Source organism: Cucumis melo, chromosome 8, assembly GCF_025177605.1.
Source record: "Cucumis melo cultivar AY chromosome 8, USDA_Cmelo_AY_1.0, whole genome shotgun sequence".
Taxonomy (NCBI): Eukaryota; Viridiplantae; Streptophyta; class Magnoliopsida; order Cucurbitales; family Cucurbitaceae; genus Cucumis; species Cucumis melo.
The window spans coordinates 22,836,790-22,857,897 of record NC_066864.1 but is presented as its reverse complement, the minus strand read 5'-3'; the positions used below and the strand labels follow the sequence as shown (position 1 = coordinate 22,857,897).

Genomic DNA, 21,108 nt, shown 5'->3' with positions numbered 1-21,108 from the left:
GTAGAAAATTTAAAAGCAGATAATCCTCTACTAGCTCTCCGATAATCGTCTGATAGCTGTTTGGTAGCCATATGATATCATTAATTACTTGTCATATTTGCCATATTCGTAATATGGACAAAAAAGATGTGCTAGTTTTTCTACACTATTTTGTGATATGATGCAATTTCCCAAAAATAATGGATAATCATAATTAGCATTATTTTAGGGAGATGATTTAATAATTGAATTCAAATTGTGATTAAATTGTTTGGAATATAAAGAACTCGAAAATATTGTATTTATCTTTGGCATTATTTTAAGGGATGATCTAAAACTTAAATTCAAATTGTTATTAAAATTGTTTTTAAACATATATTATGAATTATCCAAATAAATTGTTAATTAATTGTTTGAAATATATAAAGAATCCAAGAATCTGATAGAAAATATTGACATTATTTTAGAGGATGTTGGTGCAATAATAATATTCTCTAGCAATAAAGTAGCTGATTTAGTTAAGATTTACTAAATTTAAATGTTGTTTGTAAAATACATTGTCCTCGTGAATATTGTATCTGAACTAAATGAATTATCCTATCTCAATGGTATAATCGGGAAAAAATAATCAAAAAAGGGGCAGGCGGCAGTTCTGTTATAATTCTTATTATTTCTAGTTTTTGCCAATTTTACGTTTGCAATTTAAGAATTTGCTATTTCCACGACAACTTTGATCCAATCTATAATTTTCCACGATAAGTATGGACTTTTGTTGTGATGACGTGACAAAATTTAGTTTGGCCCAAGTTTCCCATTCAACAAGTACTATATTGATCATGTTGTACGTCGTAATGATGGTATGTAATTTTTGTATGTACATTATTATTATTATTAGAATGCATAAGAAGGAATGTACCATCATGAACACAAAAAAGACTAAAATTAGATAAGTATTTGGTATTTTATTTATAGCAATGCTAATATCGTTGATAGATAATTAAAGACATCGAGAGTATACTTGTTTAAGCATATTGTGAAGCAGAGAGATGAGCCTCATATTAGTGTTGGTGCTCGTACTCGAGAACAGGTTTAAAAGATTGGAAGCTATACAACATGTGAAAGGGTGGGGTGATAGCCTTAGATTTCGACACCCTGGCCTTATATGTCCAATTGATTTTGCTGGTGGTTATAGCCTCCAACACAAGCTCATATAGTACCCCTCCAAGAGGAGATATTGGGTCAGAAAATGATGCAGCTAAACCATTCACCACACGCACGAACTTCAGATTTTCACCTGTTTTCTTGTTATGGTCATCCACTGTCAAGTTTCCTAAATCTTGCACTTCCAAATTATCATTGATATCCTCAATCGGTTTAAAAGCGGACATGATCGACATTTTTTAATGGCCTTTTTTATTGGTACTTGGAATTGAAGAAGCTTTCTAAGGATGATTTACGCCTTAAATATTGAGCTGCTTGGTATTTATAGTCGGTGTCGAACTTTAGATACTGATAACTCCGAATCTAATATGAGGAACATTTGGTATTGTGGAATCACATATGTTGACCTCCTCAATTAAAACAAGGGCTAATTAAAGGATAATTTTGAATCCAATTCATTTGTTTGGAGACAAGATTATAGTACTATCTCAATCAAAGAATGTCTTTTGTCTGATATATAACTAAGCATCAAAATTTCATTTTCATTCTTATTATTTCATGCTCTATGATAACCATTTTGGTTTTCTTAAAAAGCTTTAACTTATGAGATCTAATTACAACCATAAACTCCCTATGTTTATCATCCACTTTTTACTAAATATTTTTTAAAAAATTAAGTTAAGTTTTGAAAACTAAAAAAAAAGTTGTTTAAAAAAAAACAATTTTTTTTTAAAATTTAGAATCTTTTCAATTAGGAAATTAAGGGTATTTTTATTTTGGAAAATAGTCCAAACCACCCTTAACAGTAAAGTTTTGATTATATTTAAAATGATTTTTAGAGTTTAAAATTGATTTTTTTAAAAAAATAAAAATAAAAATAAAAATTGTGAAAGAAAAACCCAATGTATCATGAGTCATTGGGTAAACTTTAGTTTCATGATTATACAATAAAACTCTAACATTGTATATAATAATAAATACCAAGATCTTTGAACTAGATTGTAACGACCAAACTTTTTATACTAAGTTGAGGTCATTATTAAAAAAACAATAACAAGAGACACTTTCTTGAAAAGAGGAAGACTAAATTTTTATTAAAAATAGAATACTAAAACACTAATACATAGACATGGAAGCAAAACTAAGTCTCATATGGCATGTTACGAATCCTTTTCTATCGCTCGCCAGATTTCCTCTACTTTTACCTTTGCTTGAAATATTAAACATGGAAAATGGTAAGTATAAACATATACTTAATAAGGGACATACTACTAGTTTCTCTAGGTGTTTGTTAACTTTCTATTAGGGTCCCGTAAGGAAGTAGCCCTAAACTGGCGTGTTCTCAAACACACGCAATCTAGTGATTCCATAGGAACACATTTAGTCTTTGGTGAACCCAAAGGAACATCTAGGACAAAACTGGTCTTCGGTGAACTCGAAAGAACACCTAGGACAAATTGGTCTTCAGTTAACCTGAAGGAACACTTAAGACAATTGGGCTGTAAGTGATCCCGTCGGACCACTCATAAACATATCATGACAAATTGGTGGTCCCGTCAAACAACATAGTCATAAAAAGGTGGTGATATTGAGGGACACCCATATGGGTACGATCCTAATAGATAAAGTTAACAGAACACCCATCCATAGAATGTAGCACATCATAAACATCATAAACATGACATGAATATTAATCTTAACGTTCTTAATCATGTGATTAATATACTATGCATCATCGTCAATGTAAATCAGTCATCAACATAATATTAGTCATCATCATCAGTCATCAACAACAACACATTATGCATCTTAGCTACATTAATGCATAATGAAAAATTACATGCAAGCTCTTAACTTCAGTTCAAAGGTCTAATAGAAGAATCTCTAATTACCTGGAGATTTTAGCCAAATAAAGTATTCCTTAGTTAATAGTAAAAATTCTCCAATTGATTTGATCCTAATCATAAAAGAAAATTCTAGTATCTTAATTAATAAAATTAGCAATTGGCTATCATCCAAAAATTCTCCCAAACTAATTAACTTCAATAAAATTGGGGTTGAAACCAATTCAACCTTAATTAGGAAAAATCCAAGATTAAATCTTCAAAAATTAGCCAATTGAACTTTAGAGAAGCACCAATTAGATTAATTTAATTTCCTTAGCTTACCAAAGTTACTCAAATGGAAGTTGAAAACTTCTCTTAATTGATGGGAAAATTCATCACTTTAAATTTTCAAGCTTTGCCAAAGGACCAACCATAACTAAAACTAGTGAGGCGACGACGACAGATAGTTATTTTAATGAAGAATATTAAAAAACCTTTTTCTTTTTCCTTTTCTTTCCAACTTAAGCATTCTAATGCTATTTATAAACCCAAATAATAACAATAATATTTATTATTATTATTTCCTTTTCCTTTTATGATATATATGGAAAACTTACATAAATGTAACAAAACTATAAACTATTTACGACCCGTATAACAAGCCCGTTAAGGCAAATTATTTTTTCATAATTCCTTATTTGCCCTTAATCTTTTATAATGATCTTTCAAATATGATTTTCTTCTTCTTTTCGATTTTTTCACGATCGTCGTTTCCGAGTTATTTTTCTCGTTCTTTATATGTCTTTCATCTTGATCGTTCTTTATCTTTTTCATAACTTTCGACAACATTCGCTCTTATATCCATCATCTTTGATAACATTGTTTCTCTTCTTATCATCTTGGACAATCAAGATCGTGTATATTGCTCTATTAATATCGTCTCAATTATTTTGGTTTCGGTAAGTATTGTAAATATTGTTTTTTCTTTGAACTATTTAGTGGATTATATAATTTTGTTCAGAATGATATATTTTGGCGTGAAGATAGAATGTTTAGAATATGTACGTATTACTGTAAGACATCTTATATTTGGTTATGAAGATCGTTGAAGATTTTGATTACTATTTATGTTGATTTAAGAATTTATATTTCAGTATGAATGCCGTTTAAGTTTTTTGTTGTTTGTAAGAATTTAAGGTTTTTTTTTCGTTTTGAACTTTTAAGAATTACTATAAGAATTGTGTATTTCATTATGAAGATCGATGGTTTGAAGTTTTTCAGAATAATTTTTTTGAATTACTTGATCGTTTACCTTATCAACATGATCGTTTAACAATATATAGACGTTCGTTTTGTTATATGAACATGATTGTTCATCTTTATGAACACGAAAATTTTCAATATTTTGTATAAACGATCGTGTATTAAATTCAATATGATTGTTTAAACGATCAGCGTCTTTAAACGATCGTGTATCAAATTCAATACGATGGTTTAAATAATCAGTATCTTTAAATGATCGTGTATCAAATTGAATACGATGGTTTAAACGATCAGTGTCTTTAAACGATCGTATATAGCTTATTCTATACGATGATTTAATTTATTATATACGATCGTGTATTGGTGTTAAACGATCGTTTAGTATTTATTAGCTTATCAATTTTGTTACGATTCCTCTTTGCACGATCGTCTAGTATTCTCTTATTACATCTAAATACTTAATTATATTTTTTTCTTTTCCAAATTAGAATGTCTATTCTTATTGTTGTTTTTTATGAAGGTCAATGGAATGGCTGCAATGTTTATGAGAATTACTCAGTGTCTGGAATTTTGGTAGATATGCGAGTCAGTTTTAATTTTTTGGTTGCTTTGACATGTGAACAACTTGAATTGGATGAATCAGTAGAATTATCTGTTTTTCTTGAGTTTAGTAAAAGTAATGTTCAAGTTGTGGTGCCGATAAAGAAGAACAATGATGTTGCTTGGCATTTAGCTTTTGCTAATGATGCAACTAGTAGACATTCATTAGTTGTCCATGTAAGTGTTAATTGTTTGGGAACGTCTTCTTCATCTAGTAGTGTACAGAAGAATGTTGATATGTCACTGAATATAGGTTTTTCTTCTTTTGTTTCAAATGATGAAGTTATAAAAGACATCTCTTATTATTCTGATTTGAGTGACAAAAGTTTATTTGAAAGTAAAGAAGTGCTTTCAAAGTATTTTTGCATAATAGCCATGAAGAATAACTTTCAATTTAGGACTACAGTATCAAATTTAAGGTCTCTTGAATTTAGATGTCTGCAAAAAGGCTGCAAATGGTATGTAAGGGCATCTCGTTATAACATGAGTGATTTGTGGATGCTACGAAATACACTTCTGATCATGATTGTTTATTGAGTACTACCCAAAGTTCTCACATGCAAGCTTCTTCAATAGTAATTGGCAATTGTTTGATAGATGATTTTAGATTCATGTCTACTGATCGTTCCATTCCTAAAGAGATTGTGCATAAGGCTCGTACAAATCTTGGAGTTAATATAAGTTACCAGAAAGCTTGGAGGGCAAAAGAACATATGGTAAAGATATTACATGGTGATTCAATTGAATCGTATACCTTGATTCCAAAATTCTTTGATAAATTAGTTAAATCTAACCCAGGTATGATCAGTTTTTGTTTGTGCTGATAGAAATGTGTTTTTAATTATTATAGGTACATGAACTACTTTAGAAATGTATGATAGTGGTCATTTCAAGTTTTGCTTTATGGCTTTTGGTGCATTAATTGAGGGATGGAAATATTGTAGACCTATTATTTCTGTTGATGGGACATTTTTGAAGTGTAAGTTTGGTGACATCTTATTAACAGCCTCATCACAAGATGGTAACAATCAAATCTTCCCTCTTTCTTTTGTCATTGTAGATTCTAAAAATGATATATCATGGACATGGTTTTTTGAGAAGATACAAGGTAGTTTTTCAGAGCGGGCTAATTTAGTCATTGTTTCTGATAGACATCTTAGCATCCCCAAAGAAGTTTTAAGAGTGTTTCCTAATGTTGAGTATTGTGTGTGCATAAAACATCTTTTAAGTAACTTGAAACTTCATTCTAAGGATCCACTACTTGATAAGTATTTCTTTAGATGTGCTTATGCATGCACTGTTGAAGAATTTGAGTACCACATGAGATGCATGGAGTCTGTTTCTTCAAATATTAGAGATTATCTTAGAAGTGTTGGTTTAGAGAAGTGGTCTCGGGCATATTCACGTAGACGAAGGTATAGAATGATGACATCAAATTGTGCAGAAAGTGTAAATTTAGTGTTTAAAGATCTTAGAGAACTACCTGTGGCCACGATGCTTTGTTCAATTAGGGATGTATTACAAAAGTGATTTTATGAACGAAGTAAAGCTGCTTCTACAATGAAGAGTCATTTAACTTCTTGGGCTGAGAACATTCTTCGTTTAGAACATGAAAAGTCGAGAAGATTATTGGTAAGATTTTTTTATCTCAAACAGTTAAAGATAGATCGCTATCTTTGTCTATCCAATAGATAAAGATAGCAATTTATTTGTTCCTGTCTCAGATAGGCACTGATAGATTGATATCTATATATATCTGATGTATACAGAGATTGAAATCTATTTGTTCTTATTTTATTAATTGTCCTTATTTATGTAATTTATTAAGTTGATCCAATATGTACAACTGAATACCAAGTAACGGATGGAAATCAATAGTTTATTGTGAAGTTAAACGTGGGATGTTGTAGTTACCGAGTATGGGATGTTGAAGAAATTCCTTGTGTACATGCTTTTGCTATTCTATGAATGCTTAATTTAGATACCTATTCTTATGTATCTAAGTTTTATTATAGAGAAACACTATCAGCAACATACAATGGTTGTATTCAACCTATTGGATCTCATTTTGATTGGAGAACTGTAGATTCTGTCATGAAAATATTACCTCCAGTCTTTAAACGGCAGACTGGAAGACCAAGAAAACAAAGAATTCCATCTGTTGGCGAATTTAGTGGTTGTAACGCCCCGAAAATTTAAGGTAAAATTTTTCTCGTTTTATGTAAAATTCAAGTTGATATAATAATAATATAATATTAATTATATTATTATTATTAATGTTTATTTTATTGGTTATAATATTAATATTATAAATATTATCATTATTAATATTTATTTTATTTGTTATAATATTAATATTATAATTATTATTATTATTTAATATTATAGTAATATTATAACATTATTATTACATAATATTAAATTATTATTTATTTAATATTAATACTATTAATATATTATTATTATTTCTTTATTATTATTATTATTATTTAATATATATATATTATTATTTATTTTAATTTATTTAATATTAATAATTTTAATAATTATTTATATATACCTATTTTGTTAAATATATATATATATGTATTTTAAAAAAAAAAAAAAAAAAAAAAAAAAAAAAAAAGAGAGAAAAGAAAACCCTAGGAGTCGCGCGCGCCGCCTACCCCCCCCCCCCCCCCCCCCCCCCCCCGTCCTTCTTCCGTTTTTCCCTTCTTCCTCCTCGCACGCGCAAACACCCCAGCCTCATCCATCTCCGTTTCCTCTCCCTTCCGCGCCGCGCCACCGCCCGAGCCTTCCACCTTCTTCGTCGTTTCATCTGCCCGGCGCCGCAGCCGTTTCTCTCCCTCCATCTTCGTGTCCGTTTCGGCGCCGCCAACCGTGCCTCCTTCTTCTCTCATCTCTTCTCCTTCCGACGCACCGCCACCATTTCTTCATCTCCGCCTCCGTCCGCGAACGTCGAAGTGGTTTACGCCGGCAGCCTCTCCGTTCTCATCTCTTGATTCAGACGCCGGCAGAAACAGAGTGGAGCGCCGTCGCCGCCATCGCCGGGTTGTTTTTGGGTCTGTCGTCGCGCGCAGCCGAGGAGATCGTGAAGCCGAGCCGCCATCCAAGCCGCGAGCCGAGCCCCAAGCCGAGCGAGCCGCGAGCCGAGCCGCGAGCCGAGCCCCAAGCCGAGCGAGCCGCGAGCCGAGCCGCGAGCCGCCGAGCCGAGCCGCGAGCCGCCGAGCCGAGCCCCCAAGCCGAGCGAGCCGCGAGCCGAGCCGCGAGCCGAGCCCCAAGCCGAGCGAGCCGCGAGCCGAGCCGCGAGCCGCCGAGCCGAGCCGCGAGCCGCCGAGCCGAGCCGAGCCGAGCCGAGCCGAGTCCAAGCCGAGCCGAGCCACCTAAGCCTTCCTTCCTTCTTTTCGGTTCACGGTGAGTTTTCGGTAAGGTTTGTTCTGATGAATTCCCTAATGTTACCTAGTCCGATTCGGGTTTGAATGTTGGTTTAAGATATGGCCCTACTTTTCTCCCTTGAAGGTAGCGCAGAGTTGACGCTTAAGTTCTCGGGTTCCGCGGCAGACCTAGTTGGAGTTAGCTTCCTTTCCTTGGGTAAGTCAACGGTTATCGCTTCCGACCCTTTTAAAACAACTGCTACTAAAGTCATCCACTAAAACCTTCGTGTTTCGTTTAGGTGGATCTGTTGGGCGTAGTTTTCAATCGAGGGGCATAACCGAGTTTCAGGTAAGGGTTTTCCTACTACTGGACCCCGAGTCCAGGCTAAGACCGTAGTAATCCACAGGGGAGTACACGTTAGTGACTGTACTGAATATCTGTATGCGTGTTGACTGTTAAGTACTGATATTATATTGTGTCTGATGAAAATATTCTGTGACTGCTGTTTGTGGATTGAAATTATATGTTGATGGACCTTAAAGTTACGGTTTAGTATGTATTAAACACTAGGCTGGATGTGGTTCATGGAGTTTGGACGGGAAAGGACAGTGAGTCCGGTTTTGGTTGGTTAGTCGATGGGACCTAGGGTTTCCCTATTGGTGTACGAATCGGTAATACATATAGCAACTGAGGGTTGTAGATGTTTAAACCTATACTATCTGACTGACAAAGCCTATGGCGGGACTGTAATATGAATGCCGTTGAGATGTGACTGATGTAGACAGTTTGGTAAGGGCTGAGGGGTAACGGTTAGCTTCATCTATGGGGTAGTGTACCTTACGGATATGTGCATCCTTCGGGAGCACTAGACTGATATGTGCATCCTTCGGGAGCACTAGACTGATATGTGCATCCTTCGGGAGCACTAGACTGATATGTGCATCCTTCGGGAGCACTAGACTGATATGTGCATCCTTCGGGAGCACTAGACTGATATGTGCATCCTTCGGGGGCACTAGACTGATATGTGCATCCTTCGGGAGCACTAGACTGATATGTGCGTTCTACGGAACCACTAGGCTGTTATGTAGGGTACCCCCGAATAGGAAGTTAACTGTTGCTCCCTAACGGGCCCAGTAGTGGGTTCCTTACTGGGTATGTTTATACTCACCCTTTCCTTTCTTTAACTTTTCAGGTAGGGGTACAGCGAGGGGCAGACCGACGAGAGGCAGGAAGGATGCGTGAAGGCCATATGGACGCGTCTGATTTTCTTTCGCTTCCGCTATGTATTTTGTCAGAATATTTTGATTGTGATTTTTGGACTGGTGACTTGACATTTTATTTTGTGACTTTTTGAATTATTTAAAATAGGGCCCGAAACTGTCTCTTGTAAGGTTTATAATGTTTTAATGAATCGTATCTGGTCTGTTTTAAATTTTATTTTGAATGGTCGAGTTTTGGTATTTGGTAGTGACCTCAGCTTAGTCCGGAAAAGTTGGGTCGTTACAGTTGGTATCAGAGCCTAAGTTTTAGGTTCTGTAGACTGACTTATAATGTGAGTCTGTGTTTTGTGTCCTTATGGCTGAAACGATCCTTGCCGCTCGTCAGGTACGCTCTCATGAAAGTATATGTATAACTCTACATGCATTACCTTACCTAAGTTAACTGCAATTTCAATTACCAATTTATGACTTAAGGAATTGTTGGTGGTTATTAGGAAAATGCCACCAAGGAGAGGTGCACGAAGGGGTGGCCGAGGAGGCCGAGGAAGGGGAGCAGGACGCGTTCAGCCTGAGGTGCAGCCTGTAGCCCAAGCCCCTGACCCGGCTGCGCCAGTTACTCATGCGGACCTAGCCGCCATGGAGCAGAGGTTTAGAGATATGATTATGCAAATGCGGGAGCAGCAGAAGCCTGCCTCGCCAACTCCGGCGCCAGCTCCAGCACCAGTTCCTACCCCAGCCCCGGCTCCGGTACCAGTTGCACCCCAGTTTGTGCCGGATCAGTTGTCGGCAGAGGCTAAGCACCTGAGGGATTTCAGGAAGTATAATCCCACGACGTTTGATGGGTCGTTGGAGGACCCCACTAGGGCTCAGATGTGGTTATCGTCCTTGGAGACCATATTTCGTTACATGAAATGCCCTGAAGATCAGAAAGTGCAGTGTGCTGTTTTTATGTTGACTGACAGAGGTACTGCCTGGTGGGAGACTACAGAGAGGATGCTAGGTGGTGATGTGAGTCAGATCACGTGGCAGCAGTTCAAGGAGAGTTTCTATGCGAAATTCTTCTCTGCCAGTTTGAGAGATGCCAAGCGGCAGGAGTTTCTGAACCTAGAGCAGGGTGACATGACAGTGGAGCAGTATGATGCGGAATTTGACATGTTATCCCGCTTCGCTCCCGAGATGATAGCGACTGAGGCGGCCAGAGCTGACAAGTTTGTTAGAGGCCTCCGACTGGACATTCAGGGTTTGGTCCGAGCTTTCAGACCCGCTACTCATGCCGATGCACTGCGCCTGGCAGTGGATCTCAGTTTACAGGAGAGGGCCAACTCGTCTAAGACCGCTGGTAGAGGTTCGACGTCGGGACAGAAGAGGAAGGCTGAGCAGCAGCCTGTTCCAATACCACAGCGGAATTTCAGACCAGGTGGTGAGTTTCGCAGCTTCCAGCAGAAACCTTTTGAGGCAGGGGAGGCTGCCAGAGGGAAGCCGTTGTGTACCACTTGTGGGAAGCACCATCTGGGCCGTTGCTTATTCGGGACCAGGACCTGCTTTAAGTGCAGGCAAGAGGGTCATACAGCTGACAGATGCCCGTTGAGAGTCACGGGGATCGCGCAGAATCAGGGAGCAGGTGCTCCACATCAGGGTAGAGTCTTTGCTACCAACAGGACTGAGGCAGAGAAGGCGGGCACAGTAGTGACAGGTACGCTCCCAGTGTTGGGGCATTACGCCTTAGTTTTGTTTGATTCGGGTTCGTCACATTCTTTTATCTCTTCCGCATTTGTGTCGCATGCCCGCTTAGAGGTTGAGCCCTTACACCATGTTCTGTCAGTATCTACTCCTTCCGGGGAATGTATGTTGTCGAAGGAAAAGGTGAAGGCATGTCAGATTGAGTTAGCAGGCCATGCGATTGAGGTAACGCTGATAGTTCTGGATATGCTGGACTTTGATGTAATCCTGGGTATGGATTGGTTGGCCGCCAACCACGCCAGCATAGATTGTTCACGTAAGGAGGTAACGTTTAACCCTCCCTCGATGGCCAGTTTTAAATTTAAGGGAGGAGGGTTAAAGTCGTTGCCTCAGGTAATCTCAGCCATCAGGGCCAGTAAACTGCTCAGTCAGGGTACTTGGGGTATCTTAGCGAGTGTGGTGGATACTAGAGAGGCGGATGTATCCCTGTCATCAGAACCAGTAGTGAGGGACTATCCGGACGTTTTTCCTGAGGAACTTCCAGGATTACCTCCGCACAGGGAGGTTGAGTTTGCCATAGAGTTGGAGCCAGGCACGGTTCCTATATCCAGAGCCCCTTACAGAATGGCCCCCGCAGAATTGAAAGAACTGAAGGTACAGTTACAGGAATTGCTTGATAAGGGATTCATTCGACCGAGCGTGTCACCTTGGGGTGCGCCAGTCTTATTCGTTAAAAAGAAGGACGGATCGATGCGTCTGTGCATTGACTATAGGGAGTTGAACAAAGTAACAGTAAAGAACAGATATCCCTTACCCAGGATAGACGATCTATTTGACCAGTTACAGGGAGCCACCGTGTTCTCTAAGATTGATCTTCGGTCGGGATACCATCAGTTGAGGATTAAGGATGAGGATATACCGAAGACAGCATTTCGATCCAGATATGGACACTACGAGTTTATTGTGATGTCTTTTGGTTTGACGAATGCTCCGGCAGTGTTTATGGACTTGATGAACAGAGTGTTTAGGGAGTTCCTAGACACTTTCGTGATTGTGTTTATCGACGATATCTTGATATACTCTAAGACGGAGGCCGAACACGAGGGGCATTTACGTATGGTTTTGCAAACACTTCGGGATAATAAGTTGTACGCAAAGTTCTCGAAGTGCGAGTTTTGGCTGAAGCAGGTGTCCTTTCTGGGCCACGTGGTTTCTAAGGCTGGAGTCTCTGTGGATCCAGCTAAGATAGAGGCAGTCACTGGTTGGACCCGACCTTCCACAGTCAGTGAGGTTCGTAGCTTTCTGGGTTTAGCAGGCTATTATCGACGGTTTGTGGAGAACTTTTCTCGTATAGCTACTCCTCTTACTCAGTTGACAAGAAAGGGAGCTCCTTTTGTTTGGAGCAAGGCATGTGAGGACAGTTTCCAGACCCTTAAACAGAAGTTAGTTACCGCACCAGTCCTCACGGTACCCGATGGTTCTGGCAGTTTCGTGATTTATAGTGATGCTTCCAAGAAAGGTTTGGGTTGTGTTTTGATGCAGCAGGGTAAGGTGGTCGCTTATGCGTCTCGTCAGTTGAAGAGTCATGAGCAGAACTACCCTACACATGATCTAGAGTTGGCAGCAGTGGTTTTTGCTTTGAAAATATGGAGGCATTATTTATATGGTGAAAAGATACAGATATTCACAGATCATAAGAGCTTGAAATACTTCTTTACTCAGAAAGAATTGAATATGAGACAGCGAAGGTGGCTTGAGTTAGTGAAGGACTACGATTGTGAGATACTGTATCATCCAGGCAAGGCAAATGTGGTAGCTGATGCTCTTAGTAGGAAAGTGTCACATTCGGCAGCACTTATTACCCGGCAGGCCCCATTGCATCGGGATCTTGAGCGGGCTGAGATTGCAGTGTCAGTGGGGGCAGTTACTATGCAGTTAGCCCAGTTGACGGTACAGCCGACTTTGAGGCAGAGGATCATTGATGCTCAGAGTAACGATCCTTATCTGGTTGAGAAACGTGGCCTAGCAGAGGCAGGGCAAACGGCTGAGTTCTCGTTATCCTCTGATGGTGGACTGTTATTTGAGGGACGCCTCTGTGTTCCGTCGGATGGTGTGATTAAGACAGAATTATTATCTGAGGCGCACAGCTCCCCATTTTCCATGCACCCAGGTAGTACGAAGATGTATCAGGACCTGAAGCGAGTTTATTGGTGGCGTAACATGAAGAGAGAAGTAGCAGAATTTGTTAGTAAATGCCTGGTATGTCAGCAGGTTAAGGCACCAAGACAGAAACCAGCGGGTTTATTACAGCCTTTGAGCATACCGGAATGGAAGTGGGAGAGCGTGTCCATGGATTTCATTACAGGGCTACCGAGAACTCTGAGGGGTTTTACAGTGATTTGGGTTGTGGTGGACAGACTTACTAAGTCAGCGCACTTTGTTCCGGGTAAATCCACCTATACTGCTAGTAAGTGGGCGCAGTTGTACATGTCTGAGATAGTGAGATTACATGGAGTGCCAGTGTCGATTGTTTCCGATAGAGATGCCCGTTTCACTTCCAAATTTTGGAAGGGTTTGCAGACTGCTATGGGCACGAGGTTGGACTTTAGTACGGCTTTCCATCCACAGACTGACGGTCAGACTGAGCGTCTGAACCAGGTTTTAGAGGATATGTTGCGGGCGTGTGCATTGGAATTTCCAGGTAGCTGGGACTCCCACTTACATTTGATGGAATTTGCTTATAATAACAGTTATCAGGCTACTATTGGCATGGCACCGTTTGAGGCCCTGTACGGCAGATGTTGTAGATCCCCGGTTTGCTGGGGTGAGGTGGGTGAGCAGAGATTGATGGGTCCTGAGTTAGTTCAGTCTACTAACGAAGCAATTCAGAAGATTAGATCACGCATGCATACCGCTCAGAGTAGACAGAAGAGTTATGCAGATGTGAGGCGGAAGGACCTTGAGTTTGAAATGGGGGATAAGGTGTTCTTAAAGGTCGCACCTATGAAAGGTGTCTTGCGTTTTGAAAGGAGGGGAAAGTTGAGTCCCCGTTTTGTTGGGCCATTTGAGATCCTGGAGCGGATTGGCCCTGTAGCTTACCGCTTGGCGTTGCCTCCATCACTCTCGACAGTTCATGATGTGTTTCACGTTTCTATGTTGAGGAAGTACGTGCCAGATCCATCCCATGTAGTGGATTACGAGCCATTAGAGATTGATGAAAACTTGAGTTATGTTGAACAACCTGTTGAGGTGCTTGCTAGAGAGGTGAAGACGTTGAGGAATAAACAAATTCCCCTAGTTAAAGTCTTATGGCGGAATCACCGGGTAGAAGAGGCTACATGGGAGCGTGAAGACGACATGAGATCCCGTTATCCCGAACTGTTCGAGGAATAAAACTTTCGAGGACGAAAGTTCCCTAAGGAGGGAAGAATGTAACGCCCCGAAAATTTAAGGTAAAATTTTTCTCGTTTTATGTAAAATTCAAGTTGATATAATAATAATATAATTAATATAATATTAATTATATTATTATTATTAATGTTTATTTTATTGGTTATAATATTAATATTATAAATATTATCATTATTAATATTTATTTTATTTGTTATAATATTAATATTATAATTATTATTATTATTTAATATTATAGTAATATTATAACATTATTATTACATAATATTAAATTATTATTTATTTAATATTAATACTATTAATATATTATTATTATTTCTTTATTATTATTATTATTATTTAATATATATATATTATTATTTATTTTAATTTATTTAATATTAATAATTTTAATAATTATTTATATATACCTATTTTGTTAAATATATATATATATGTATTTTAAAAAAAAAAAAAAAAAAAAAAAAAAAAAAAAGAGAGAAAAGAAAACCCTAGGAGTCGCGCGCGCCGCCTACCCCCCCCCCCCCCCCCCCCCCCCCCCCCGTCCTTCTTCCGTTTTTCCCTTCTTCCTCCTCGCACGCGCAAACACCCCAGCCTCATCCATCTCCGTTTCCTCTCCCTTCCGCGCCGCGCCACCCGCCCGAGCCTTCCACCTTCTTCGTCGTTTCATCTGCCCGGCGCCGCAGCCGTTTCTCTCCCTCCATCTTCGTGTCCGTTTCGGCGCCGCCAACCGTGCCTCCTTCTTCTCTCATCTCTTCTCCTTCCGACGCACCGCCACCATTTCTTCATCTCCGCCTCCGTCCGCGAACGTCGAAGTGGTTTACGCCGGCAGCCTCTCCGTTCTCATCTCTTGATTCAGACGCCGGCAGAAACAGAGTGGAGCGCCGTCGCCGCCATCGCCGGGTTGTTTTTGGGTCTGTCATCGCGCGCAGCCGAGGAGATCGTGAAGCCGAGCCGCCATCCAAGCCGCGAGCCGAGCCCAAGCCGAGCGAGCCGCGAGCCGAGCCGCGAGCCGAGCCCCAAGCCGAGCGAGCCGCGAGCCGAGCCGCGAGCCGCCGAGCCGAGCCGCGAGCCGCCGAGCCGAGCCCCCAAGCCGAGCGAGCCGCGAGCCGAGCCGCGAGCCGAGCCCCAAGCCGAGCGAGCCGCGAGCCGAGCCGCGAGCCGCCGAGCCGAGCCGCGAGCCGCCGAGCCGAGCCGAGCCGAGCCGAGCCGAGTCCAAGCCGAGCCGAGCCACCTAAGCCTTCCTTCCTTCTTTTCGGTTCACGGTGAGTTTTCGGTAAGGTTTGTTCTGATGAATTCCCTAATGTTACCTAGTCCGATTCGGGTTTGAATGTTGGTTTAAGATATGGCCCTACTTTTCTCCCTTGAAGGTAGCGCAGAGTTGACGCTTAAGTTCTCGGGTTCCGCGGCAGACCTAGTTGGAGTTAGCTTCCTTTCCTTGGGTAAGTCAACGGTTATCGCTTCCGACCCTTTTAAAACAACTGCTACTAAAGTCATCCACTAAAACCTTCGTGTTTCGTTTAGGTGGATCTGTTGGGCGTAGTTTTCAATCGAGGGGCATAACCGAGTTTCAGGTAAGGGTTTTCCTACTACTGGACCCCGAGTCCAGGCTAAGACCGTAGTAATCCACAGGGGAGTACACGTTAGTGACTGTACTGAATATCTGTATGCGTGTTGACTGTTAAGTACTGATATTATATTGTGTCTGATGAAAATATTCTGTGACTGCTGTTTGTGGATTGAAATTATATGTTGATGGACCTTAAAGTTACGGTTTAGTATGTATTAAACACTAGGCTGGATGTGGTTCATGGAGTTTGGACGGGAAAGGACAGTGAGTCCGGTTTTGGTTGGTTAGTCGATGGGACCTAGGGTTTCCCTATTGGTGTACGAATCGGTAATACATATAGCAACTGAGGGTTGTAGATGTTTAAACCTATACTATCTGACTGACAAAGCCTATGGCGGGACTGTAATATGAATGCCGTTGAGATGTGACTGATGTAGACAGTTTGGTAAGGGCTGAGGGGTAACGGTTAGCTTCATCTATGGGGTAGTGTACCTTACGGATATGTGCATCCTTCGGGAGCACTAGACTGATATGTGCATCCTTCGGGAGCACTAGACTGATATGTGCATCCTTCGGGAGCACTAGACTGATATGTGCATCCTTCGGGAGCACTAGACTGATATGTGCATCCTTCGGGAGCACTAGACTGATATGTGCATCCTTCGGGGGCACTAGACTGATATGTGCATCCTTCGGGAGCACTAGACTGATATGTGCGTTCTACGGAACCACTAGGCTGTTATGTAGGGTACCCCCGAATAGGAAGTTAACTGTTGCTCCCTAACGGGCCCAGTAGTGGGTTCCTTACTGGGTATGTTTATACTCACCCTTTCCTTTCTTTAACTTTTCAGGTAGGGGTACAGCGAGGGGCAGACCGACGAGAGGCAGGAAGGATGCGTGAAGGCCATATGGACGCGTCTGATTTTCTTTCGCTTCCGCTATGTATTTTGTCAGAATATTTTGATTGTGATTTTTGGACTGGTGACTTGACATTTTATTTTGTGACTTTTTGAATTATTTAAAATAGGGCCCGAAACTGTCTCTTGTAAGGTTTATAATGTTTTAATGAATCGTATCTGGTCTGTTTTAAATTTTATTTTGAATGGTCGAGTTTTGGTATTTGGTAGTGACCTCAGCTTAGTCCGGAAAAGTTGGGTCGTTACAGTGGTTCAACCAGATGTTCCAATTGTAATCGTAAAGGACATAATAGTAGGACTTGTAAGCAAGGCAAGGTTTGAACAATTAATGAAAATGCGTACTCTCTTTCTTTCATTATTATGTATACATATACACGTTTGATATTAAATTTGATAGAGAGTCGATATCGTTTAGACATTAGATATATAAATGATCGCTTAATATTTTTTATGTGTATTTAGTTGATCATTTAGACCTTACTAAACGATCGCTTAAAGATATATCTACGATCGCTTACATTAGTGTGATACATATAAATGATTGCTTAATATTCTTCACATGTACGTTTAGGAAATCGCTTAATATTTTTTTAGATATTAGTGTGGTTTATATGAACGATCGCTTAATATTTTTATGTATATTAAGAAGATCGTTTAAACTTTACCAAACGATCGCTTAAAGATATATCTACGATTAGTGTGATACATATAAACGATCGTTTAATATTCTTCACATGTATGTTTAAGAAATCGCTTAATATTCTTTTAGATATTAGTGTGGTTTATATGAATGACCGCTTAATATTTTTTATGTGTATTAAGAAGATCGTTTAGACTTTCCTAAACAATCGCTTACATTAATGTGATACATATAAACGATAGCCTAATATTCTTCACATGTACGTTTAGGAAATCACTTAATATTCTCTTAGATATTAGTGTGGTTTATATAAACGATCGCTTAATATTTTTTATGTTCATTGAGAAGATCATTTATACTTTACTCAATGATCGCTTAAAGATATATCCACGATGAGTATTTCTCTACACGAACGTTTTTATATTTTTATACAATTGTTTTGTGATATCTATCTAAACGAATACAAACGTTAATGCAAAAGTACAAGAATCAAATATATATTTATTTACCAAAAGTATTTAGTTGCCCAAAGTTCCAGTACATACTGTTGTTTAAACAGTTTCATGTTTTCCACAGTTAGACAATCATGGTCAGCATTTTTTACAAGGCATCCAATAAATTTTGAACAGAAAATGCCACAATCCAATGAACGCTCTTTCTGTAATGTGGTATTTGATCTAACTACTAGCCAAGGGCTATATTTAAAACGTTTTGAACGGAGGTTCATTTCAATTGCAATTGCGAGTGAGGGGATGCATCGTGCAGTCATTTCAAGAGCTTCATCAACAAGTTTCTTCTCAACATAATTTGGCATTGAATCGAACACGTAGATCTTGCATTTTCTCATATCAGCTGCAATAGCGAACCAGTGTTCTCTTATGTTGATGCAGCCAATTACGTAGTTGACATCTCCCCAGCCTAGTTTATCTTGAAAATCACCAACAACTGTGTTGAAATAGTATTCCAAATCTTCCTCTGTCCATAGATTAAGTGTGTTGTTGTGTCTGTCCATTCAGCTTTCTTATTGTCTGCTGTCAGCATATGAGTATCAAAAAGTCGTTGCCAAACTATGGTACAGTGTGGCTTATTGATTCCAGTCTTAAAGAACAAGTAAAAAAATTTAGTCAAAATATAATTATGCAGTTTAACTTCTATACAAAAAAAATTAAAGAATAACAACTTACTATAAATGCGGAATCTATTACTCTAAAAGTATACTTGCAAAGTTGCTTGATATGCAACATTTTTTTCTGCAAGTGGGACAATAGCAAATCCATGGTCTACAAAGAAAATTAAATGATCGTTTAGTGAATAGAAACAAAAGTATAAGCGACTATTTAGGAAATACAAGTGATCGTTTATTTACTAAACGATTGTGTAATATATATAAACGATCGTTTAATGAATAGAAGCGATCGTTTACAACATTATTTTCCTTACTAAGCGATCGTGTAATATATATAAACGATCATTTGGTTAGATAAAGTATATTGTACTAGATCGTGTATTTTTATATATAAAATGAAATTTGGAAAGAGTACTTACGTGTTTTCTTCAAGCATTTTGAAAAATTCTTTCTTTCTGGTTGTAGAGACTACTGTCCTTTCTTCATGAGTTGTTTTTTTTTTATCTTTTCCACGATAAGTATGTCTTCCATAATTTTAGATCCACTTGCCACATGGGATCATATCTATCCACTTGCCACAACGAATGAAATGTTAACCTTTGGGTTTCCTCTTGATGTTCAGTATGTTGTTCTTAACATATGGTTGGTCATTGGTGATCACATCTTCTCTATTCTGATGATCATCATTGTCATTCTGATGAGTATGATAATTCCCTTGATTTTGATTTTTATTCTAATAAACAAATAGAAACGAAAATAAAAATTAAAAATAATGGATTGTATTAAACGATTGTGTAATTGTATTAAACGATCGTTGACAAGCTTTACTTATATTTTTGTTGTCGAATATGTTTTTTACAACATTTTGTAAGATGGAGCTTGTGTACAATTCCATCTCAATATCCTAGGGATTGATCCCTTACTGATTTTTGTAGTTAGATGCTCACTTGCAGTTGAGAGTACTTCATAAGCCCACAACTAAAACATTTAAACAAATATGTTAAACTTTGATGTTTAATTTGCATTTAATTAAAGTGTATAAACAAATAAAAATCACATTAAAAGCAAGCACGTAGCCTTTGATGTTGTAGTATGCCACTGCTTTGAAACTTTTTGTCTTCTTTAGCTCGTATGCTTCTTTTTTCCCTTATATAGTTGTCTTTAAACTGTTGAGCAGACGAGTATAGAAGAAAGTTGACCAATCAAAGCTCTTGAATACTTCTTCATCATCAACTCTTTCCAAAATATCCATGTCAAACTATGTTTTCTTATCCTTCCCGACCATCAAAATTTTTATAAAGACGGCCAAGGCGATCTTCACAGCATTGTGATCATTTGTAAACTCAAATTTCTTGAAAATTTTCTCAACATTCAAGCATGTTATTATTTTCTTGTTTTTTGATCTGAATGGAAGGCTTTGTAGGCATTTGTTATCATAATCTTTCTCCGATGTTATATTTGTTGGTCACAATCCAGTTATAATGTTGAATTCCTTTTGTGTGAAACATACATTTTTTCCGAAAACTGAAAAACAGATTCCATCTGCGTTGGCTTCTTCAGGTATCTGCCTCAGCAGGAAGTGATGGATCAACTGGCCATTGAAGACCATGTTGACATTCAACAATGGACCAAAAATTATTTTGTCAAACATCTACAGTTGTTCCTTGGTCAGTTTATCCTTAATAAGACTGCCAATCTTGTACACTTGGCATGAGATAGTAGCAGGAAAATACTTGTCGTTAGGTACAACCATCCTAAAAATAATGATCATAATATACTTTTGTTATGTACACGATCGTTTATAAAACACTAAACCATAAATCCTAAAATTAAACTATCGTTTACTTGATATAACAGGTCATTTAATCCAAACAGAAAGACATTCGTAATATAGTTAATTGACAAGTAATGATAAATTGAAACATTTAACAATATGTAGAATAGAAGTTTAAACGAATCTGAAAACCTAAACACTTGAGAATAAGAATTTAAGAACAGAACGATAGTTTTCAAGACAGAAGTGGAAAAGTTTGAAATATAAAGAAGACGAAGCATAATGTCATACTAGGAAAAGTTCAGCAAAATACCTTTTAACGTTGAAGAGAAAAATGGATTGAGAGAAAAATGTAATAAAAAATCTTTGAGACGAAATGCTGAGTGATCAGTGCGTTTGTGTATTGCGAAGTGACGGAAAACGAAGAAGGAGGTACGTATATATTAGTTGTTTTTTACGAAAGGGCCAATATTGTAAATTCGCGTGCTTTTTTTAAAATGTTGAATCTCATTCCTTACTTTTTAAAACATATATATATATATATATATATATATATATATATA

General features: G+C 38.4%; 1 protein-coding gene across 1 annotated transcript; it reads right to left on the bottom strand.

The window, feature by feature from the left end:
• Positions 1-1,037: 1,037 nt before the first annotated feature.
• LOC103486185 (cysteine proteinase inhibitor A-like) lies at positions 1,038-1,376 on the bottom strand. The gene has a single exon (XM_008444055.1). It carries the CDS (start codon positions 1,374-1,376, stop codon positions 1,038-1,040), a length of 339 nt encoding a protein of 112 aa, XP_008442277.1.
• Between the last annotated feature and the right edge of the window lie 19,732 nt (positions 1,377-21,108).